This window comes from Pleurodeles waltl, chromosome 6, assembly GCF_031143425.1.
Source record: "Pleurodeles waltl isolate 20211129_DDA chromosome 6, aPleWal1.hap1.20221129, whole genome shotgun sequence".
Classification (NCBI taxonomy): Eukaryota; Metazoa; Chordata; class Amphibia; order Caudata; family Salamandridae; genus Pleurodeles; species Pleurodeles waltl.
Window position 1 is genome coordinate 1199573158 of NC_090445.1, and position 25336 is coordinate 1199598493.

Sequence of the window (25336 nt, forward strand, 5' to 3'; positions counted from 1 at the left end):
AGTCGGACCTTTCCACTCGGCTTTATTAGTCCCATTATTGGTGAATTACATGGACTGCTTAACACTTCTTTCAGTACCCCCTGTTTTACAAATTCGTCAATAAGTTGAGCAACTTTCATGAGGGTATCTTGTGCCATGTGGTATTGTGGGGTCTGGGGAAAAATTGCATTGGGCTTTACAGTCACTTTCACTGGTTCCACTCCTTTCATCAATCCCACCTCTTTCCCTGTCATGTCCCACACTTCCTTTCCGACTGTCTCCCGTAATTCAGCTGGGATGTCTTCTTCAGTTATCATTGGGAAAAGACAAATCAGAGGATACTCTTCATCTACCGTTTCCATCTCATCCCCCTCTACACTGTCCTCTTCTTCCCCATCACTGCTCGTCTGTATTGTTATTCCTTCGTTCGAACACATGATCGAACAACCCAATTTGCACAATAGGTCTCTCCCTAACAGTGCTATCGGGCTTGAGTCACATACCACAAACTGATGTACCCCTTGATAGTTACCGATGCTGACTGGTACCGGATCTGTAATTGGGTTTGTCAGGTGTCTGTTTGCTACTCCCACTACTTGAACTGTCCTCCCTGAGAGTGGCAAATTCGGTACTTCACTGCTCTTAACAGTTGAACGTGTGGCTCCCGTGTCGACCAAGAATGAGACACGATGACCCATTACTCTTCCCTCTACGTACGGACCCTTTTGATCAACTTCCAAGGATGCTGCAAGCACACAATCTCCTTCTTCTTCTGAGCTTTCACTCTCCCATACATTGTTTATTCCACTCTCACTGTGTAGTGGGAACTGTTGTACGGTGCCATTTGTACTCATTACCTGACCCGAGACCTGTGGAGGAACCATCACTTGCTGCTGACTCATTGGTGCCAAGGGTATTTGCATTTGCTGATTAGGTACCATAGGTAACTGCTGTTGCATTGGCTGCATTTGCGTCATCTGCATACGAGGCATCTGCATCTGCTGCGGCTGCATAGGTTGCAATCCCTGCAACTGATTTACGGTCTGAAAATTTGGGTTTGGACCTCTCATTTTCGGTCCCCTCATTGTCTGAAATGCATTGACATCATTGTTTTGCTGACCAACACTCACACCTGCACCTACACCTTCCTGCACCACCATCGGGTACTCGCGTTTCCAATGACCGACAATTCCGCACACGTGACACGGCATCACCTTCTTCATTGCCTGCACACCAGTCAAAACAGTGTTCAAAACCGGACCATTATTCACAAAACCTCCTCTGCCTCTGCCTCTGGCTGAAACGCCATATTTCCCTGCAACTGCGGCTGCTGTTGCGGTACCTGCTGTTGGAACCCTTGCATCCCTTGCAAACCTTGCAAACCTGTCTGAGCTGCCTTAAGCTGCATCATCATCACCTTCTCTTTCAACTTTTTCTGTTTCACTTCAATTTCGTCACTACAGTATTTCGCATAATTCAACACCTCATCAATCGGTTTCGACTGCCAGCAAATCAAATGCGACTTTATCATCTGACTTATCTCTGGTCTCAACCCTTCCACAAATCTGAACACAAAATGAAGCATGTCCTTCGCCTCGATTGTTTCCGTGCCACTGTAATTCTTAAACGCCTTCAACAACCTCTCATAGTAACTATGAATCGATTCTTTAGCCTCTTGGGCAGTTCGGTCAATCTTCTGCCAATCCACATTTTTCGCGGCTACCTTCGTCTTCAAATGCTCAATCACCTTATAGTACCAGCTCATCACCATAGGCGATGGTGCACCCGTCTCCCTGTCTCTCTCTGGTTCACTCGTCGGCCAACCTACAGCTCTTTTGCAATCCTCCCACAAATCTGCTGGAACCACAATCTCAAATAGAGTATTCAGGTCTTCCCAGAGACATTTTGCAAGCTTCACAAACCTGTCAGTCTGCTGATACCATTCAATCGGTTTCTCTCTCAGTTTGGGAAAATCATCCGTAAAAGACTGAATGTCACTTCTGTGCCATGGTACATGTATTAATTTTCCCCCTGCTGTCTCCCTCATTGGTAACATGTTTACTGTCTCGCTGCTTTGTGGTCTTTTCTCATTGTGCTCTGTAGCGCTGTCCCTCCTCTTTTCCTTTCTCTTTACCCACCTGCTTTCCCACTTGTCTAGACACCTCCACACTTGGGCACTCTGCAGCAATTCTCTAAGGTGTGCCTTCATGCCTGCTGACCTCATGTGTTCAAAATCTGTGGCCCCAAAATCCAGCCTGTAGCTTCTGCTCAAGTGTTTTGTCTTGTCTACGTCAACCCCGTTTTTGTCAGCTATTTCCTGCAAGCTTTTATGTACCTTGTTCACTTCCTTCGTAATCTTTGGACATAGATACCTCAACTCCTCTTCCGAGTAAGACTCTAATCTATTCACACCCATAGTCCCTTCCACCAATTCCTGTGCTTCCATGTTCAACCTCATCCTATTCATATAATCTTCACCCTTCCCACTGGCTGAGCTTTGTGTGGAATTCAGACTGTTGAACCACTGCGTCAGCTGTTGCGCATTCAACCCCATAAGTGTAGCGTTCACATCGACTGCCATTGATGGTTGCGGCAACTTTTCAGTGTTCGATGTTAGAGGTATTATCAGTGGGGGGCTCGACCTCACCAGTGTTGACTGAGCACATATGGGACTAAACTCCATCAAGGACCCAGATCCAGTTGGCTGAGCCGCTATCGGAGTTATCCCTGGAGTGTTTTCTATGCACCTTCTTTCTGTCCCATTCTGCAGCATTGATCCCTGACTGCTCATACCTAAGTTAGGCTGACTATACAAAGGTACCGGTGGACCTACAGTAATGGGTAGTGATATCGCATCTGGGTTTTGTCCATTTCCCATGTTCTGTGGCATGTTCATTCCCACACCATGGGTCATCATTGCCGGCATGCCCATCTGGCTCCCCGTCATCTGAGTATGTGCGTTTCCCCCTTGTATCTGCTTTTGAGGCATCAAAAACTGGGTTGATTCGGCTTGTGACAATGTCTGGTTGTGACCATTCTGTACTCCCCTTACGGTTGGATCTAGAATCATTCCTACACTGTTATCACTGTTGTAGTACCCTGGCATCTGCGGCTGATAATTTTCTGCTGGTTTCAACACGGGCACATCTGGATATATTCTCCTAACCTGCGGTATCTGCGGGGTGAACAATAAACTCGGGTCCTTAGACCCCGATGATGCTCCTGAACTCTGAGTTTCACTGTTCTGTACCGATGCCGGAGGGGCAGAACTGGTACTTGGACCTTGTCCATTCTCCGCATAAGGTGTTGGACGGTCGTTCAGCAATTGCATTATTAACTCCTCATCCTCTAACTCCTCTTCTCTTCTCAACTTTTCCTCGTCCTCTCTATCCTTGGAACACTTCCTGTCCGTCTTACAGGTAGCTTTCTTACCTGTCTCCTCTTCTTCCTTAGTAATTGCGGGAAACAATTTTATCCCCTGCAATACATCTGACCTCCACACCTTCTGTGCATTATCCCACCTAGCATCCGCTAGTGTCTTTTCCACCTTTCTCATCCTGGTCTCAAACTTCTTCTGCTGTTGCTGTCTGGCCATTAGTTCCCAAATCGCTAGAGCCTCGAACTGGGCTGGCCTTGGAGGCACCTTCATGTCGTACATTGTGAATCTCAAATTCTCTAGGATCCTTATATTGAATGTCCCATGTATCGGGAACGCTACGCTCCCATGTTTCTCTGTCAACTTGTGCCATTGCTTTAGCCAAAGGCACGGAGCTACCCCCTTCTCTTCCATTACAATGTAAGCTGGTGTACCTTCGGGCGGCGTCTCCTCTCCTACGCTCGCTTTAATATAAGACTCCCCCTTCATCGCACTCCTAAATGCTTTAAAGAATTTCATTTTGTCGTCCTTTTATTTCACAAAGTTTGTAATCAATAGGTGACTTTAATTCCCGGAATACTCTTCACCTGCCTTTCCCCTTCCAATCGGACCTCACGGACTGCGTCCAATCCGTGCGCGACCCTTCTCTCCAACCAACCTATCCCAGCGCGGCTCCTAGTGACGTCACACTCACACACACTGCGGCTGACAAAGCCTCGCGGCTAATCCTCCTTCACTCACCTCCTCCCGTAACAACTTCTTGCGTGTATCGCGAGCTACCAAAAACTAAAACAGATCTGTCGGTTTACTACAGGAAGGGTAACACAGTCGCTTCAGGACCTTAGGGACCTTTCACTAGCCTCGGCCGCTATTCCGTCTTTCTCGGTCCCCACGTTCGCAAGCAAATCTGACCCGCAGACCTACTCTCAACTTGTCAATGATCTATTCTAGTGCACTTAGAATCTTGTCAAAGCCCGAAGTCGAAGTTTCTTTCACTCCCTAACACACGTACCGACTTGTTGACCACGCCCGATCAACCTACTAAACCGCCCAGACCACAACATGGATCAACATACTCCGGAGTCTCTTGACCTCGCAGGGCCCGTCTCAACAACAACAACCACGTGGACCTTTTTATGCACAAAGCGCCACACGCACATGAAGTTCGACGACTTCCCTACTCTCACACTCGGAGTCGCACCTCCGCTATCTCTATGAAGTTCGACGACTTCTCTACTTCTACACTCGGAGTCGCACCTCCGCTATCCTCTAAAAGAAAAAAAAAATCCCTCGCAACCTTTTCACACACCCTGCGGCAATAAGCTGTGCAAGCGCAAAACCCTAACTTCACTCATACCATCACTAGTACCGCCAACGCTGATTCCACACCTCCGTTCTCTCCATTCGCAAGCTCCGAGATCCCGGGAAAGTCGCGGTGGACCTAGCCCATCATCATTCTGTCAATCTGTTTTACCCAAGAAAAATCTAATTCAACTTCTCGAATGGGGTCTCAAAATGCGTAACCGTTAATTCAACACCATGTACTTTAAGAGTACAAGGTCCCAAAAGACGAAACCGTCCTCTGCTACCATCTACTGATAGAGCGGTCCGTAGTAATGATTTTACCTGTTTTCGGACGATCTTTAGGCCGATGAATCTTTTGACTAAGTGGGAACTCTCTGTACTCTTAAACAATCAATTTCATTAAAATCAATAATCAATAACGAACATAAGCAATACCTTGATCAACATAACACTTAACAATTAATCCAGAATACATTTCGGCGAACCCTGACCTTTCAGTCAGGAATAACCACACCAGTTTATTCAAAGTTAGTGAATTTATTTCCCTATATTAACAAAGCTAGCACAATATAAATGTGTCTCAACACCAAATGATAAACATATATGAACATTAATAGCTGTCCATAACGGCGGAACAAGTGCAATCTATGTAGCATTTGAATCACAAGGCATTCGATAATAGCAATGCAAATCACTAAAACTATAATTTGTAGTGAACTAATTGAATACATTTAGTCAGCATAACAAGATCTCAAATTGCATCGTGCGACATATGGAATCCTTGTCTAACCTCAAATTAGCATCGGCATGTGGGACTTCATGCAAAAACAATTTAGCAACATTAATTTAGAAAAACTCCTAACTAGGGCTCTTATCAAAATCAGCAGTTGGTTACCTAAAAGAAACACAATGCAATTTTACAATTTCCTTTCATATTTACCAATTACGATCAGCAATCAAGGAAGTCTTCGTCTCACAGGTACCGTTCTTCGGTCGGCATGGGTACCGTTTCGGTCAGCATAGGACGGGGCAAAGGGGCAGGGGTGGACGGGGCAATTGCCTCACGGTGGCAAGGTAAAACTACTACTTCATGCAAAGGGACAAATCAAAGTTAAAGTCTCTAGGGCAAGAATCATTAAAGTCTCTTTCTCTCGATTAGAGAAAGCATCAAAGTCTCTCAAAATGGCGTCGCAGCAAAGTGGGCCATAATAGCTACGATGTCCACAAAATGGCGGGATGTCCAATAATGGAGAGAGAGTTTCCTCTCGTGCACCTGGGTTTTATAGACAACAGTTCAAATCCAGTAGGGTCTTCCATTGGAGGGTTCATAGGTTAGCTTCAAATTGTCCAATCAAAAACGACAGTTCTCAAGCTTTTACTTAAGCATACATTATCCTTGGAGATGGGTACGCAAGTTGCAACATAGTATACCAATTAGCTCACTTTCAGAGCTTCCATTGTCCTCACCTGCAGATCGACCTTGGAGTAAAGAGAAAATATGCCAGGCTGGCACGAAACCTTAAGATAAGCATGTGAACGATCTCAGTGGAAAAGTACAGCTTCAAGCAAAAATACACGTTTAATAGCACATTGGAAAAATACGAGCATCTAAACCGTGAGACCAGGCAACTAGGCCGAAGCCTGCACTAAAGTAATGCTAAACTAAAACATTTCAAACAAGCAAATCATAGCACACGTTTACGATTATGTCGGATTAGTGCAATTCTAATACACCACGTTATATAAAGCACGCTTATAAATGTTGGCAAACTACTCTGAGGGCACATTTTGTCCCCGTACAATCTTTATTAGTTCGGTTAAAGTCACACATGATTATTTCACACTACGTTTATGCGTTAATAAATGTAAAACCTTCATTTTCTGCTTCATCACAGTCTATAAGATTGTTTGACAGCTCTCAGAACTTTTTTGAAGTCCACTAGTGCAGGCCTCAAGATACTGTTGCATTCTGCCCTCTTCTGTGTGTGCTGATTGTTCGGTGATTTGTAGAAGTCCAGCATCAAATAGGGATATACTGTTTAGACATTGAATTTACTCTTATCTTTCTGTATCTTGTTAATTTCCCTGCCTAGTTGTTTAGAGTGGAATTCATTTATGGCTTTTTGTGAAGAGTCTAGTACTGCCTTTGAATTTTGGAAGGTGCCACTCGTTCTCAAACTTATCTTCAAGATCATTTATCTGCTGTTTAAGAATATTAAGTTCTTCAAGGGAAGTTTTCATCTCCAGCACCATCCAGTGCTGAGAGCAGTTATTCCCTATATAACTGAAGTGCTTTTAAAATGTATCATTATGTATGAGAATATTTGAAATCTTCTTATCTTGTAGTCCCAATGGAATTACATCTGCTTTCAAATAGTCAGTGAGTAATTTCCCATGGAGCTCTGTCCTGACTGCTTTCTCCTTTAAATTTTCTAATTATTCCACATTTGCACAATGGCTTGGATTTGAGGTGAGTAAGGACACACCTCCTACGCCCTACATTTGTTAAAGAATACAATGTGAATACCAGGGGAAACACAGTGTCTTTATATATTTATTTGTAAATATTATTTCACTTTTGAGTGCTGCATTGTCTCCACTTGATTCATCTTTGCATGTGAAACGTAATGTGTGTATATGATCTCATATATACAACTGACAGAAATAACAGGATTTGTGGCTTCATTTCCATTTTGGTCCCAGTGCCTTAAAAACATTCAGTGTACGAACAATTTGCTGTTCACTAATTATTGGATTCCTGTAAGGCAGTGATTCCCAGCCTTTTTACTTCTATGAACCCCCACTGAATCATTATTGGAATCCGGAGACCCCCACTGAGTCATTACTGGAAGCATGAGACCGAATATGTCTATATTTGTTCATATTTTTTAACTTTGTAAGCAGTCGCGGACCCCCAGGGAACCACTGCTGTAAGGCATAAAGAGAGTTCCCACTTTGAATGAGTCCCACAGGACAATTGTTTTTTATTAAATGTTGCCTTTAGTCCTGGTGGGCATGTAGGGTAGCCCTTGTGATAGGTTATATTGTGTAGGCACATGCATGCATGGTGTCGCCACCTACAAAATGATGCGGATGGCTGTGCCTAAGGCTTTTTTTCAAATTCTCCAGCCATTCTGCACATCATCAGGGATGCTGTGCAGCATGTCTAAAAACATTTGGCAAAGCCAGAAGGTCATAAATGTCCAACCTTGGGCCTTTGCCATTGGTTGTTTATCCTATTGAGGTCTTTGTCAGAAAGGAATCCCCAGAAGAAAAGCAACTTAAATCAGACTATGAGTACCATTGCCCATTACTCTGTTTACCACTGCATCCTCTTCTCATCCTGTACTCAGTTCTGGTGCTACACAGATCTGTGTTCCTACTAGAAAAAATACACCAAAGCTTCCTGCACATAAAGAGCCAGGAGTCGACTCTAGTAATGCCAAGTTACAAAGAGTAAATATGAATCACCTCACGTCTCTACTCCAAACACTTCTAAATATACTAGTTACTTCTTGCGCGGGCGCACAATATGCTGTTTCTCCTCGTGGCGCCTTTGGTGGGTAGGCGTACAATTCTGACCTATTCCCAGGTCTTCCTGTTTTGTTAAATTTGGGAATGCGTCAGAGTACATGTGGATGCGTGGGAACACCCACACTTCGCACATGTAACGCCCCTACCATGCAGTGTAAAACAAGGCAACGTCCTGCGCTTCTTTGAGTTATACCAGATTCACCAAGCCGCGCAGGGTAGTCTTGCGTGGCTTGGTAAATCTCAATCTCGGTTTTGCGTTGCCTTTTGGCGTCTTCCGGCACAAGAGCGGCGCAAAACGTTGATAAATGTGTCCCTTACAGTGCGCCAGACGAACGGCTCTATATTTGGGGAATTTTCAATGTTTCTTAGTCACCTAAGAGAACACATACATTGCATGTTTAAATCGTAAAATTTAAAATTGCTGCACGTGTTATGAGGTTACATGCTTTTGTAATTCCTCCACAGAAACTAAAATCCGCTCCTTTGGTAACCTTGGCTAAATCAGATGTTGTGTGCTGGAGAGTTTAGGAAGTGAACCTGTCAGAACACTGGCATTTTTCTATTTTAAAAAAGTCAGTCCTGTGATTTTGCTCCGATCTGTGAACCGTGTTGCTTCTAACTTCAGTCATTCTTAGGATATTTTATCTTTATATAGGAAGCGACTACCACACGGAGTCGGGAAGTAATCCCTTGATGCTGGGGATCGCGGAAACGTCAAGCAAAACTACTTATGAGGAGAACGACGGGACGTACATATGGAACAGGGCAGACCTCCAAGCCCTTTGTCTTCCTGACCAAGCCATGCGCAAAGTGAGTAGTAGTAAAATCATCTTTCAAAGCTCCCCAGCCTTTTCTTCGTCGGCTCTCACGGACGTGTTTCAGAAATGAGTTAGCACTGATTTGCTAATTCAATGGAATGTTGGGAGTGGCTAGCCAATCAATCATCTTCCTCTTGAAAAGCAGTGCGTAAGCATTGGTAAATATTATTAAAATAAGCGTGTGAGAATTTACATTGTACTGAAGTACACTGTCCTAAAAATCTAGTGTGCTCCAAATTAACGAGTATATCAAAATATTAACAAGCGTGCATAATGTGAGACACTCCATCGAACCTACCTAAATTAACCTGTATGTGTATCTGTTGACCTCAAGAGCCTTTTTCCACTCTTTGGTTTCCTATCGTATTGTGTACTTTATAGTTACATAAAATGATTTGTTAGAGTTGTTTTGGAGAATACGGCTACTTTAATGGAGTTCACCCCATTACCTCAATTTGGATATCAATAACTGAGGGAAGTCTCTCACATTACCGGATATTCCATTCTATTACACAATTATTATTTGTAGAGTGCACTGTTACCCAATGGAGTGTCCTAGCACGAAGAGGCAAGTAAGACCGTTTTTTCCAAACGCATGCCCACAGATGGAATGGGGCTTAAACAACACCCTCTTGTCAATCAGAATCCAATATAGTGCACAAAGTTATTTACAACTATAGGTGTGGCAAGGAAGATTAAAAAGAAGATGTACAACCGTGTTCTGGCCCCCCTGAAGCTGTGCCACCAAAAATGTGGATAGGCGACAATTTGAAAGATTGTAAACAATTAGCAGAGTGTGGAAACCATATATATAACCTAGAGGGTACTAGAGAATTCACATATTTACACAAAAACACACAAAACTATACCCATTCTGAGCAACTCATAACTTGAAAGCTACCTACTTAAACTATAAACAACATAGCATGTCAGTGAGTAAAATTATTGAAGAATGTAAGGGGCCAGTTAACATCAGTATGTCATAGAACAAGTTCAGTTGAGAAAGTTCAAAGCCAAAAGAACTTTATAAGTGTAGATATGGCAGGAGGCAGAACTACTTTTCTGGGTCCTGAGGATTGCCTTGAGATATTTTTTAAGTGCTATTTCCTGTCGGGAGCAGATAGAGATATGGATTTTGGGGTCTCTGAGCTCACAATATAAAATATATCTTTTGGGGAAGTTGGTTTCTAAATTGTAAGTTTGAAAATTCCATTTTTAGGAAGCAGGCATTCTCTTGCTTAATCATTCTGTGCCTCAGTCATTCTGTGGAATACACATCTGGGTCAGGATTACAGTTGAGCTGTTTGTAAATTCACTCTAGACAGTCACACAAACGGAGCTGAGGTGTGACCTGCATATCCTGATGGGTCTTCCTGAGCCAGAGCGATGAGAGGAACTGACACTTGCACCTGAATAGGACTGTGCCTGTCCTTACACACAGCAGTCTCCAACCCCTTGGAGTGTGTCTGCATCCAGGACAGGAAAATGCAGGGTCTGTGCACTACAAAGATTTTTCTTTGAAGTTTGCCTACTTCAAAGGCAGAACTTGGTGTAAAGACTGGATCTCTGACCCCACAAAGTTAGAATCCTATTGAACTGAGGACATTCTGCCAGGAAGAAGAGCTTGATGCTGTAGAAGGGACTGCCACTCTGCCTGTTGCTTTGCCGTGTTGGCCTTCTGCTTGCTGCTTCTGTCCTGGGAGTGAAAGGACTGGGCTTTGCTTCCTACATCCTGCTTCCAAAAGTTTTCCAAAGGCTTGCGACCTGTCAAGAAGTCTCAGGGACATGAAAGACTTAACTTGAGAACAGCAGTCCATTATCCATAGTGAGCTCCTGGATAATGCCATGCATAGCCATGATCTTTTCAAAACATGGGATGGTCTACTCCGCCGTGGTGACATCCAGAATTTACACCTCTGGGTGTTTGGAGAAGCCACCAATGACGAATAGAATGTGTCGCCCATCTGGCAGGTGTCTGAAGTCAGCATTAGCTCTGTGCTAGGGGATGGACGGGATAGGCTCAGTAATGACGGTCGCCGAGGTTTCACCACTCTTTCTATGTGTTGTTCCAGTCCCGGGAACCACACTTTGCACTGGAGTCTTGCCTTGTTGTTGACGACTCCCTGGTGTGCAGAGGAGGCAAGGTTGACAATTCTTTGCTGTAAGGACATGAGGACTACCAGCCTCAGACGACGCAGCAGGCACCCTTCTGGTGATACAGATAGTTCTTGTCTGACATGATGTAGGGCTGATAGTGTACGGCCTGCGTGTTCTGTCCTTTTTGACAGATTGTGTGTCATGATGTGCCATCTTCCAGTTGTGACACCCGCTATAGCCAGTTGCAGGCATTCATCAGCTTGCATGGCGGCTTTGAACTCTTCCATCAATACCGGTAGTGGCCATGAGCACTCAACCACCAGCTGCACATATTCTGCTTCCTCTCAGGCTGTGGCCAGTCTGGCATGCCAAGAGAGGTAGTCTGCTGGGCTTTGGGCCCCTGCACAATAAACCACTGTGAACTGATATTCCTGCAACTGGAGAATCCACTTTCCAATCCTGGGGGTGGTGTAGAGGCCGACCCATTGAATGGTGGAATTAGAGGTTTGTGGTCAGTGTGCATGGTGAAAAGCTGTCCATACAAGTACAGATGAAAATGGTGGCAGCCCAATGGACAGCTATAGCTTCCTTTTCAATGTGGTAGTATCTCTGCTCCGTCTCAGTCAATGCTCTACTGACATAGGCTACCAGGGCCCACTCCCTGATTTTGCCTCTTTGAGATAGGATTGCTCAAAGACCGGTGGGACTAGCATCCACTGACAACTCAGACTCTTTTGGGGGGGGGGGGTCGAAGTACACCAGAGTGGTATGAGCTGACAGGGCATGATTGGCGCCACAAAACGTGTTTTCCTGTGTGGGTCTCTATTCCCAGGGGGTGTTGGCCTTTATCAGCTCTCGGAGAGGGGCAGTTAGGGATGTCAAATTCTATATGAACCTCCCGCAATACGTGACCATACCCAGGAAGGTGCAAACTCCAATGACTGAAGTGGGCAATGGCGCTGTTTGGATGTCTTGGACTTTTTTGGGATCCAGAATAACCCGTCTGTCTGAAAAGTGCTACCCGAAAAATGCAATGTCTTTCTGCAAAAAGGCGCACTTCTCCTGATGTAGCGTCAGCCCGTGATCCTGCAGGTGCTTGAAGGTGGCTGAGTCATTCAAGGTGTTCCTCTATGGGGGGGGCGTGCACCAGGATATCGTCACTGACGTTTATTACTCCCTCCAGTCCTGCCAGTACTCCCCTTATCATGTCCTGAAAAACCTCAGTGGCACTGGACACCCCAAAGCTGAGACGTTTGTATCTCCGGAGTCCCACATGCACAGAGAACGTAGTAATGGCCCTCAATTCTGGGGCCAGCAGCAGTTGGTGATAGCCTACCAGCAGGTCAATTTCAGAAACTCACCTCCACAACAATGTCATCCACAGTGGGGGTTAGGTGGCATTCCTGACAGATTACCATGTTGGACCGCCTCATATCGACACATATTCTCACCTCCCCAGGTTGCTTGAGGGTTGCAGGTGATAACAACTGGTAAGACCCATGGCGTTGGTCCATCCACCTGTTCGATCATGTCAGCAAGCTCTAGCTTCTGCAGTTTCTCCTTGAAGTACTGGGTTTTTCAGAACCCAGTGGTGCCAGGGAACACACCCTAAGACTTCGAGTCCTTCCTGTTTCAGACTACAGAAACACAGAGTCTTCTTGGTGAAGTCAAAGATCTTGTTTATTGGCTGCAGCCAGTAACAGGTATCCTAGAAGTACAACACAGTGTATATTCTCAGGAGACTGCTCCCTTTGCAAAGCTAACCTTCTCTTTTATACAAAATATTATGCTTTAGGCAAACATTCCTTATTTTACAGTTGACCATTCACATATTTTCAGTACAAAGTAATAGCAGGTTTATGATGACAAGCCCATATTTCAGTTTGTCCAGCCCTCAATCAATTACCCGGAAAGGCTTAGTACTTTCATCAGATATCGACGGACCCCCAATATAAACGGGCACCTCCTCCTTGTAAAGCAAGTCATAAAGAAAGAAACAGAGACAGGTGTGTGTAAGATTAGGCATGGTTTGTGTGTGATGAAAGGTTTATGATGTGTTGTGCCTTGATACTAATCTCATTCGGCCACTGGGAAAGAAACTGGCCGAACAGGTTTGGCTTCAGGCAGTGGAGTCAGCTTGCCCAGGTCACAGAGGAGTCAGCAAAGGTGTACATTTCCTTCAGACTCGTTTTCAGCATTAGACATTGGCCTATGTGAGGGCAATCACAAAATGGCTGTCGTTTAAATGGAACACGAGGGTTCAGGACGGAAACTCTGATATTCGGGTGATTTCGTTACCCGAATATGAATACAATGCTTGTGCATACTATTCTAATCATTCTCGGTCTGCTGATACCAAAATCGTTGTGATACGACGATGTTTATAACACGGGTCCAGAATTTTCAGTACCACAGACCCTCCTTTTGCCCTTACATAGGCAATAACCTATACTCACGCTAATCTGAGTCCAGGTCTATATTCATAAAGTCGTTGAGATGTTGCTGTAGCATCATCCTATTACTTAGCTCGTCCCTTGATACAGGTTTCCTTACACACGATGTAGCACAGAGGCCACATATTGCAGGAGCACACTGTACACACAGACAGGACAGGAAAAGAATGGCTAAGATCATCCCAATGACTACCAGAGTCTTCCATCCCCAGGCGGATATCAGCTCCCAGAACCACCCCATCAATGACCAATCTCCTTTATCCACGTGAATAGACTCGGAGATCTTATGCAGTTTGGAAATGGCCTGGTAGACTGTCGGAGCGTTATCTGGGATGAAAACACAGCAACTTGATTGGATCACTTTACATACCCCACCTCAGTCTGCAAGTATGACGTCTAATGCGACCCTGTTCTGAAGAGTCATAAGGCGATCCGACTGGAGCTCAGCAGTCAAATTACCAAGGGCACCGGCGGTTTCAACTACCGTGGATTCAACCACCTTTGTCAATTGCCTTATGTTCCTGCTGTTAACCATAGGACCCCAAAACGGCAGAATACCCTTTGCGAAATCTCCAAATTCTTGTCCTGTAGTGTCTTCTTTACTTATGGCACCTCTAACTATCCTTGTCTTATGGTAATCTGCTGCGGCCGTGTAGGTGGGAGGTAACAGGAATGAAACAAAACATGTGCCTGAGAAGTCAGGAGGCAACCATGTATAGGCTCTATTATGGCAGATGAAATAGGTACCCTTAGCTGCTAAGAACGAAGGAGAAGTCTGAGACGCAAAAACATATGTTTCAGTGCAGATACTTTTCCCTAACTGAGCTCTGGTATTCTTGCCATTACCTTGCAGACATAGGTGACCCTGATGGGGTACAATCCAAATCGGGGAGGATCTCTTTGCTCGCTGGTTCCCACTCACAGTAACTCCATATCCTGTTATGTTCCATCCAATATATGCTAGTGTCTCATCTCTCGGGATAGTCTCATAGGAAATATCTTCCCTAATCATATCTACTATACCCTTAGCTAGAGCACTATTCTTAGGATTATCTTTCACAGAACGTAGGGGGTTGGCTTCATACGCGTATATGAACACCGTTCTATATGCCCATACAGAACCATTATGGCTGAAAGGCAGGACCAGATAAGGGATACCTTTATCAGTAGTATGAGGCATAAGACCACACACCCAACAGTTAGTTGTGTTCACTACTAATTGGTATTGGTGTAGAAGCTGAATGAATGAATTGTTGACAAATTCTAATCTTCTGGCAGACTCGTGTTCAGGCAGGGGGTGAAAAGAATGCGAGGAAACAGTAGAAGGAGGTATGGGCTGTGTAATGGGTGCAAATGTCACTTGAAAAGAGAATAAAACATATCCTATTAAAAACGTCATTACACTAAGCAACATGAAAACACATAATATCAAAAATCGTTTCTTTGTCATTATTACACCCATTCTGGCTTTAAAGTCCATCTGTCTGGCAGGTCTCTCATTCTTGAAAAACTCCATCTTCTCTAATTGCGCCTCGTGGTGGTATGGTGTTCTATGCTAGGGAATGCTTCTGTCAGTCCAGGGCAACTCCCTTAGACCAACCAGAACTGTCGACCTAACGTCTTCAGCTGCACTCCAAAGACTTGGGCAACCACGACCCTACAGCTGAACCCGGATGGCGATTCGAAAAGAAAAAAACAAAAATAAGAAAGTTTCTCAGATGAGAGAGCTGCACTTTAAAAAAAAATAGCAAAGGAACGGGAAAAAAATTATTTGTCCTTAGTTCTTGGTCTCAAATTATAACGGCTTTTTCCAGGTACTGTCTGGTTCTGGAACAAGAGTTCAGGCTCTGTAGTGTGCAATCGAATTGACGGTGGCACAGCTTCTTGCAAATTATTGTCACTTTCTCGTTCAGAAATTGTTCCTTTTACACGTGCATCGCTAAATGGCAAAAAACGAGGCACAGTCTCAGTCTCAGAGTCAGCGATCCCCTCCTGGACCCACCGGTCGTACGTTAGAGGAAAAGGGACTCTCTTGCAGTGTACGCAGTGGATCCAGTTCTTTTTCCCTTCCACTCGAACAGCTGATCTTGTTGAGAGAAGGACGAGGTGGGGGCCGGTCCAACGGGGCTGGTCATTCTTTGCCTGCTGGAAGTTCTTGACCAGCACCCATGATCCAGGATCGATAAGATGTCCTGGAGCTTCAGAGACCTGAGGCAGAGTATTGTGAACCTGTTGGTGTAGAACACGCAATTTAGCCGTCAATTCATACAAATAATCAAGCAGTACATGGTGTTCGATCTCACTGAATTTTGTTGGTCTTGGCACTCCCCATATGTTGGCCGGGCGGCCAAACACAATTTCATAGGGACTAAGTCCCACTCGCGAATGCACAGTCATTCTTGTTGATAGGAGTGCTAGAGGCAGAGCGTCAGGCCATTTAAGACCAGAGCTCGCTTGTATCTTTGCCAACTTCAGTTTTAGCGTGCCATTATAGCACTCTACTAGTCCAGCTGATTGGGGGTGATTTGCAGCGTGGAATTTTTGCTGGATACCTACCCTCACATACTTTTTTCATCACTCGACCCACAAATTCACTGCCATTATCACTCCAGACCATTCTCGGCATTCCAAACCTAGGGAAGAATTCTTTGACAAGGGCTTTAGCTGTGGACAAGGCAGTGTTGTCTTTTAAGGGATATGCTTCTACCCATCTTGAAAAAGCACAAACAACAACGAGTACGTATTTCAGATTGTTGCACCTTTCCATGTGGATGAAATCTAGCTGCAAAACCTCGAACGGATACGTTGGAGGTGCAAAATGACCAGCTGGAGTTGGGGTTCCCCTACCAGGATTGTATTTCAGACACACCATGCAATTCTTGACCACATTCTCTGCACATTTAGGAATTCCAGCATTTTGCCATACTGGAGCCAACAACTTACAAATCCCTTTCACACTGATATGGGCCATTCCATGAGCCATTGTCACCACTGCAAGCACATACGCATCGGGTAACAACCATCGCTGATGTTCTGACAGGTCAACTCAACAACCATTTTCATCCAATTTACCCGTACTTTCTTTCCACACACTCAACTCTTTCTCTGAAGCTTCAGCTTGAAGAGACTTCACACCCTCTATCGTATCTTCACATATTCCAACGTCACCAACCCATCTTGCGGGGCCTGCAACATACATTCGATTCATCACATCTTTTGCTGTTTCTTTTGCGATTTCGTCAGCAAATGCATTGCCACGACCGACATCATCAGTAACCTTCTTGTGTGCACTGCATTTCACAATCGCAACTTGTAATGGCAAGGTCAGTGACTCAAGAAGCTCATTGACCAACTGACCATGCTGAATTTTAGCTCCATGCGAAGTCAGGAACCCACGTTCTTTCCACAATCGTCCAAAACTATGGGCCACACCAAACGCATACTGACTGTCGGTATATATGGTCACTTTCATTCCTTTCGATAACACACACGCTCTCGTAAGTGCAATCAGCTCTGCTGCTTGAGCTGAATTATGTGGTATACGTGCAGCTTCAACAATCGTATGCAAAGTTGTGACAGCATATGCTGCAGTCGTATCACCATTCGGAAGCTTGAAGCATGAACCATCCACCCATAAGGTACCATCACACTCTACAAGAGGAGTATCTTTAAGATCTACTCTCCCTTTCGTTTCTTCTTCTGTCCTAAGAAAACAATCATGTTGTTCAACATCATCTGTCTCTACTGAAATTGGCAATAACGTGGCTGGATTCAACGTATTGCACCTCTTTATGTGCACATGACTCGCTAACAGTGTCAACTCGTAACCTGCGAGGGGAGACCCTTGTGAGTCCCGATGTTTCCCCACCTGCAGTGTTGATTTATGGTACATCCCCTACTTAAGGGACAAGTAAATAAAGGGACCTGAGGCTTGGCACCAATGGTCAGTGTAACCCACAATTGTGTTCTTTTATCATTACTCTAGTGGCCCAGCCTGGGGCACCCGCGTGTTGCTTGGGACACTCAGCAATTTGGCGATGAAGGGTAGGCGACCTGCTTATCCCCAACAACACTCACAGCTTGTTGTCAGGTACCGGTGATGCCCTTCGCTGTCACTCGGCACTGGTGTGGTGCGTGCCACCCATGCCCCACCCACTACCTGAATTTGCTACTGTCCCAGAGCAACGGCGGGCGTCCTGCAGCTTGGAGCACCAGTGGTGGTGTGAGGTCCCTGCCTCTTGGGGCCAAGCATCACCGGCTCTTCCTCACTGGGCAACCGCGCACAGATCGGTGGCCCAGGCCATCGTCGGTCATCGCACATCTCCCTGAAGGGAGAGCGTTCATGCTTGGCTGCCCTACATCAGCCGACAGCCCGGGATGAGATTGCACTAGGACCCTGCGGTGCTTCAGGCAACAGGCTAGATGGACTCATCAATGTGAAGGTGCATTAGCCTTCTTTTAAGGCATCCAACGCCTTCGAACAACTGAGTGTATTCTGCCACCAGTCCCTCAATACTCTCTAGGTGTATGCTGAATGCGAAGGACACCATGGGGGGTATTCTAACTTTGGAGGAGTGTTAATCCATCCCAAAAGTGACGGTAAAGTGACGGATATACCACCAGCCGTATTACGAGTTCCATAGGATATAATGGACTCGTAATACGGCTGGTGGTAAATCCGTCACTTTTCCGTCACTTTTGGGACGGATTAACACCTCCTCCAAAGTTAGAATAACCCCCCATATCTAATTTCTCCACCGTCTGCAAGCTCAGCAGCATGCCAGAACCTGTCTTGGTGCCGTAGACTTTGGCACGGACCGTCTGGGTCTCATGAGTGATGTCAGCCATGAGGACGCCTGCCAGAGGGAGCAGCGTAGGAGATCCAAAAGCAAAGACTAAAGTGGTTGTGGGGTAAAGCACTGGGCATACTTGCAAAGTCTTGAAGATGGACTGGGCAACAATGTTAGTAGATCCTCCAGTGTCAATAAGGGCCACTACTGGTCACCCATCTACTTGTATGTTACATCTCGGAATGCGTTTCCTGGGGCACCCTCCCAGTTACATGGCGTAGTCTACGTGGACTGCCCCTTCCACGTCATTGTCATCCATGTCTCCATGCTCTTCGTCGGGTGTTTGCATTTGTGCGGCGTGATCTGTCTTGGTTTTGGCAATTTTTTTGATGGGATGGAACAGACTTTGACGTAGTGGTTAGGCTTGTTGCAGTTCATGCATCGTATCCCTTGAGCGGGTCAAGGTTCTTGGTTGGGATAGGACCACCCACACATGCCCCCTTTCCTCATCAGCTGCACCTTAACATTCAATTAATCAAACTGCAACTGTTCCCCCTGCCATTGTGATGCTGGCTAGTGTCCTGCCTATTTTACAAAGTAGTGGCCACAACTCCACACTGTCATCCTACTATTTGATGGGCCCCTGCACAGAACCTAAACACCAACAACCAGCAAAAAACGATTTACAGCAATGTAAACACTATTCAAATTCAAACATATGGGCACAAGCGCTCAACCAGGTATACTCTCGGGAAAGACCTCTCCCCCTCACCCTCTAATCTGTTTTTGACCTTGTAACTGTTATTTTTTAACCTTTCTGTCCGCTATTCACATCTTCATCCTTCACACCCACAAATGTCTTTCAAATCAACAGCTCTAGCAAAAAAAAAAAAAATGTAAGTAAAGAAACAAGACCAGCTCATAGCTATCCCAGCATACTGACACAATACCGGCCATGCTAAAGGTTTTCTTACCTTGAACCTGCCCCTCTCCTTCTTGTCAACCCTTCCAGAATCCTACACCCAACTCCCCCACTGTACGTTCATAACCCTGTAACAGGATCACTGGAATTATGCAGCAGGAGAGGGCCAACTTATGTGGCATGGTTGATTAAATTATGCAGCAACAAAAGGTCAATTATGCGGCATTTTGCAGCACATTTTGTAATAGTACTACATCATTATTTCGACATTTTTAAACTTGGTAACACTGTCTTGGCATTGGTTACACCTCATTAATACCAGTTTATCACTCAAATATAGCAATAAGCATCAGAAAGGTGCAGCAGCGGCTCCTCCGCTATGGCGGAGGAACATCGCCCACACCAGCAGCAGCAGCTGCAAACCTTTTTTAATACAACGGTAATAAACTATTTTTATTAGTGTTTTTTTGTAAAAGGGGCAGGGTCATAGGGAATGACAGGAATGGAGGGGGAGTGCACAGCACTCCCCTCTGTGAGCATATATGTTTGGCCAGTCGTCAAACATGCCAACAGCATGAAAGCAGCGTTAGGATTGGCAGCAGGGCAGGCTGGGAGTATGTGCCTACTGTGAGGACTAAGGAACGGCGCAGTGACGAAGGTATGTTTTTTTTGGTCCTAGGCACCAACCCACCCCCTCCCCCCCTCTCCACGAGCTGCAACTGGAAAGGTGACAAGTCAACCTTTCCAAAGAGCCTTCCACTTTGCGGCAACACATGGCACTGCATTTTAGTAACTCAAACCTTTTGAGCTACAAGCTAAATATTTTTGGTGTTGAAATCTGCAGATTATGCAGCAGATGGATTATGTGGCAAATGAGGCAAATCTATAATTGTGCAAAAAGTGGTGCCACACAATGACATAATTCCAGGGGCCCTGATTTATAATAACTTGATGAATGCTTTCCCAGCCTACTTACTGGTAATAGTCACTCTTGCAAATCTTTTTTCTATTGTACCCATTATGAACTGAACCGTCCCTCCTTCTACAATACTCACTAATGTTACTTCTTCACCTCACACTGCAAAAACTCCTTCCACACCTATGACTACCACCTCTGTGTCTATTGCACCAAAAAGACATTAACCAGCTCCAACATTCTTGTGATCCTATCTGTCAAAGCTCTGGCGGCGTTTCAGTTTTTTCTGCGTCCACTCCCAAAGCAAGCCCATGGAACCTCACTTACTCTAAATGAGACAAAGCATCCGTCATTTCATTGTTGATACCTGGAACATTCCGTGCCTTGAAAACAATATTGCGCTGCAAACAGCCCAATATGAAGACCTAAAGCAACTACCACATCTTCAAGTCCATGACTCATTTCCTATCACAATGCTGATCACTGAAATATTTTCCACATTGAAGAGGACCTTCTTGTTAGCAAATGTGTTCCCCCATGGTGCAAAACAACCACCAGTGGAAACAACTTTAAGAACAAAATACTGCACCCCCCCCACACTTTTGACACACCTCCGCCATGCTCAGCATACCATCTTCCTTGCTAACATATACCAAAGTCAGCTTCCCTCGTTGTATCTAAAAATATTTCCACCTCCATTCCAATTCTTCTCCTAGTCCCAGCAATGGTGTGCCATGGAATAACTCCAAAAATGTCTTCCATAGCCTAAAGTCAACTCTCATTCCAGCTGAAAGCCTGATCTGATGATGGGGCAGTGACAAGCTCAAAAGTGTTAGATACAGCCTCCTGCAAAATATCCTCCCTGCTTTCAGCACTCTGCACGCAAAGTTTAGTTTCCCTAGCAGGACCTGCACCTCCCATACCTGCACCCTTTTCCATGCCAAGATTGTGTTCAAAAGCTCAAGTATGACTCTTCTTGTCCATCTGTATTTAGCCTACATTTTTACTCAGTCAGTATCTATCCCCCGAAATGATAGGACTGTTTCAGGACAACTGTTTTCTCCTCTGCCAATGGGACCCTTACATCTCCTATCAATCTTTTAAAGCCAGCTAGCATATCCTCTCCCTCCTTTGACCCTGCAAAACCAACGAAGATAAAGATAATCTAAGTAAAACATGACCCTTTTAGATACCATCACAAATGTGAACACCCACTGCAGAAAAATCTTCTCGAACAGTGCACATGACACTGAATGAACATCCCATGGGTATTGCTTTGTCCACAAGCATTCACAGCAATCCATAATCCTCCAGGTGTACAGGTAGCAAGTGGAACACTGGTTTGATGTCACTTTTAGCCATCCCTGCTCCCATACCTACCTTTCTCACCTGCTCAATTGCTACATCCACTGAGGACTAAATTACCAAAGACAACTCTTCTGAGATGAAATCATTCACCAAGGAACCTACCAGCCCATACAAGTAGAATATCAGTCTAAACTGCCCTTTTTCTTTCTTTGGCACTACACAATTGGGGAAATAATTAAATTGTTGATAGGCCAATCTTGAAATGGGCCTACAATCCTACTATCTTTATCTTTTTGTGATTTGTTCCTTTCCACATCTTGATAATCCCTGGCAGATTTCAAATTCTCTTTCCACCTTCTTTCCTTTTATCCCTGGTATCCCAACTTAAAACTCTCTTTGAACCATCTCAGGAAAACTTGAGCATCCTTTTTGTCCCCACACCAATGCAAACAGTAAGCTAATCTATGCCATTTAATTGACATCTGTGCTTTTTCTCATAGGCCCCTGCACTCTCCTGCCTCCCCTCACTGTCCCTGGTGCTGCTAATACATGCCAGGCCATCACTGTCCTCCCCCCTCCATGGCTCTCCTACATTGTTTTGCTCCACATTTTGAGCACTCATGGTGACATTTGCAAAACTTTCTGTTGCAAAAAACCTTATTGAATGACCAACAGTCCCCGGATCCTATTGCCTTTCCTGGCAGACTCCTGAGTGGGCTGACTGTAAAAAAGGGCCGACATACTACTGGTAAACCACTTGCAGAAAAAAGCATCAGTGCTGGTATAATGGCAGCCATAATGTGGACCCACAAAGTATTATCCATCTCCTCCCTCTGCATCCTATGCCAGTCTTGCCCAACCTCCTCATCACATTGTGCCTAGGCATACCCCCCAAACATTTTCAAGGCCTTTCTTATCACATCCATGTATTTAAATAGTGCTATGTACCATTCTGGGTATTTCTCACAATAAACACTTTCATATACTAAGAATGCTGCCACCCAGTTTTCTATACAAACCAATATTCTGAGCTTCCTTATTAGTTTGTATTCTTCTGCTTTCAAACCTTATTTTGCTTGCACTTCCCTATACAACAACCTTAATACTTCCATGTACTCTCCTATCCAAATACGCTCCTTTGCGGCGGAAATTAGGTGCATGCCTAGAAGTTTTGTTATGCCCCTCCTTACAGGCTTCCTAGCCCATTTCTTCTACCTACGTTGTATCCTTCTCTCTATCTGTCCCCACACATTAGCCCATCACATACTTTCCTGTGTGGAACCTCATCTCTGTCCCACTCTCCCCCTCACTTGCTCCTGTGACTACACCCTTCGAATCTATCACAAACTTCATGTTGACAATTAACCTCTTACCTGGCTAAAAAGTTGAGGCCCGAACCGAAGTCTGCCCTTCTGCCAGAGATTGTACCTCCAGCACTTTCATTTCCACACTGTCCTCATAATTTTGCTGCACAACCTCCTGCAAAACGCCAATCTCTACCTCTTTAGTGCACCTTTCTGCCCTTTGCTGAGCAAAATCCTCTGCCCACCATCGCCCCTCCATCCTACTTACTTCCTGTTGCCTGTCATCTTTCACCTCTCCCTCAAGTTCATCCTCATCCTCATAGTCAAGTACTGACATCTTCATCGCCACACCCATAATGGCTCCACTTGAGCCATGATCTCCCCATAATCTCCCCATTATCAGCCAATGCATCCATCCGATCATTAGGTGCATTCCATACTGCCTTAGACAAGAAAGTCACAATAGACCGTCCCATACCTTCTGCTGGCTGATCCACTGCCACATTCCTGCCAGTGGACGAGAGCTGTGCCCTCACTTCATCTCAGGGTAGTGGGCCACACTAAGCCCTACAAAGTCAGCCCGCTAGGATAAAATTATTCCTGCTGAAAGAAATGAACAGTACAGAATAATGGTTCCATATCAGCACTGTCTTGAGGTACCCAAACCCAGACCCCTTGCCTTTTCTATTCCTTGTCCTTCCCCCACCTATCCTTACTTCAAGCACTGCACCCGGCCATCCCCCAACCTCCCAACTATTCCTTTCCTTGCCACCTTGCATAAGTACACCCTCATAGGCTTCTTGTTTCTCTATTCAGCTTGCTCCCCCAATACCTCCTCTCCCACCTCCTCTAAACCACGGTTGTCTTCCCCATCACCCTCCTCCCCGCTCCACACTAGCAAAGCAGCAACAATTGCCAATGCTCTTCCCAGAATGGACCCTTCTGATCTGCTCCACTGACTAATCTTTACTGTCGGTCTTTAAACCCTGCCCTCACACAGACGCCATGTCTCCTGTTGATACCTCTCTCAAAGGGGCTGTCACCACAATCATACAGACGGCTGCTGAGCACCTCCCATTAGTCCTCCCCCCAGCAGGATCGGCAGGTAAATTAATGCTGCCCTCTGTTCAGTGCTCTCCCTGTGCGCACACTTACGCTTGTAAAGGGCAGACTACGCACAAAAGCGTGCCACTCCCTCCGACTCTCTCACCTGCCTTTTACATTGGGAACTTATTAGGTGCCGGAGAGCAAGCCAAAACCACAACTGCCAGAGCTCCCGCTGGGTCATGTGCCATGCAGTTCTACCCCTCCACCCCTCGCTCCAACTGCATTTCCGGGGCCAACATATCATCTCTTCCTGTATCGCGGTCACCAGTTGGTAGTTATAGCCAGGATCATGTTTCTAATGAAAAAGCATTTTTTGAGACTTGCTTATATTTCTTTAAAAAAGTGTTCCCGTGAATCTTGTTCTACATGGGAAGTTTCAGGGTGATCCGTCAAGCGGGAGCCAAGAAAAAGGTGTGGTCAAAAAAAGTGTGTTCCCATTATAATTCCCATACGGATTTGAGACATGACTACAGCCCAGGGTGCTGGACAGAATTACACCACATTTGGCAGGAAAGTAGTTCTTGGTCCAGAAAGAGGGCTTTTTGTTGTTTGGTGAAAATCCGTATAGTAGTTTTTAAAATAATAAAAGAAAGAGAATTATAGATATCTAGAGGTGCAAAGGATTCGCAAATAATAACAAGCTTGTGCAGAAATCTGCAGAGATCTGATTGTCTGCCAACACGTCAACCAAGAAGTGTTGGGAGCCATCTTGGGACTTGGCTTTAGCCTAGTCCCAGAAAACAATATTAAAAAATGGAAAGGGCCTGGGTAAGGACATCCTGATCTCTTAGCTCTAGTGTTGGGGTTCCAGAGGGACTCCGCCAGGGCAAAAAAAGCACTTAGAAAACAAAATTGCCACACATTCGCAACAGATTTGTGAATTTGCTGCAATTAAAAAAAAAAAAAAAGTGCAGTCTCCTGCACTTGTTTTACTAAAGACCTCAGGTGGGCCAGGTCCCGGGCGCACTGGGCCCCCCTCCTCGAGAAAATTCATATGACATTAAGGGGCGTTGCATGGCCCCCCCACAACCCCAGTGGCCACCACCTCCCCAGGCCAATACATTTGACATTAAAGGGGGGCCATGGGGCCCCCTGCAGCTCCAAGGACCACCACCTTACTGGGGGCTGTTTAACTTTGGAGGTGCCTGGCCCTCCTTCGTAAAGCCAATAATGGTCCTGGGAACCACCAACCCTCAGGGCCGGCTCCTGCTAGGTCCCAGGGTGTCCACCCCTGGGATATAGTTGTTTGCTCTGACTTGGTGGAAGCTTTGAAAGTTCCCACCAAGTCAGAGCAAACACTCTAGTTCCAGCAAGTGAGAGCTGTCAAACAGCTCTTGCTTGCTGGAGGTAGAGGTTTCCTCTGTTTCCCTGCCTACAGAGATGCAGACAGGGAAACAGAGGAAACATTTGCTATCACAGACAGGGAC

At 45.3% G+C, this 25336-nt stretch overlaps 1 protein-coding gene across 2 annotated transcripts in view; it reads left to right on the forward strand.

Moving 5' to 3' along the window:
- Nucleotides 1–25336, forward strand: part of LOC138300747 (uncharacterized) — a 903291-nt gene that overhangs the window by 549529 nt on the left and 328426 nt on the right. For both annotated transcript variants that reach the window (XM_069240498.1, XM_069240497.1), the window contains exon 5: nucleotides 8850–9004. In XM_069240498.1, the coding sequence (XP_069096599.1) occupies nucleotides 8850–9004 (155 nt within the window). The remainder of the gene's footprint in view (nucleotides 1–8849; nucleotides 9005–25336) is intronic.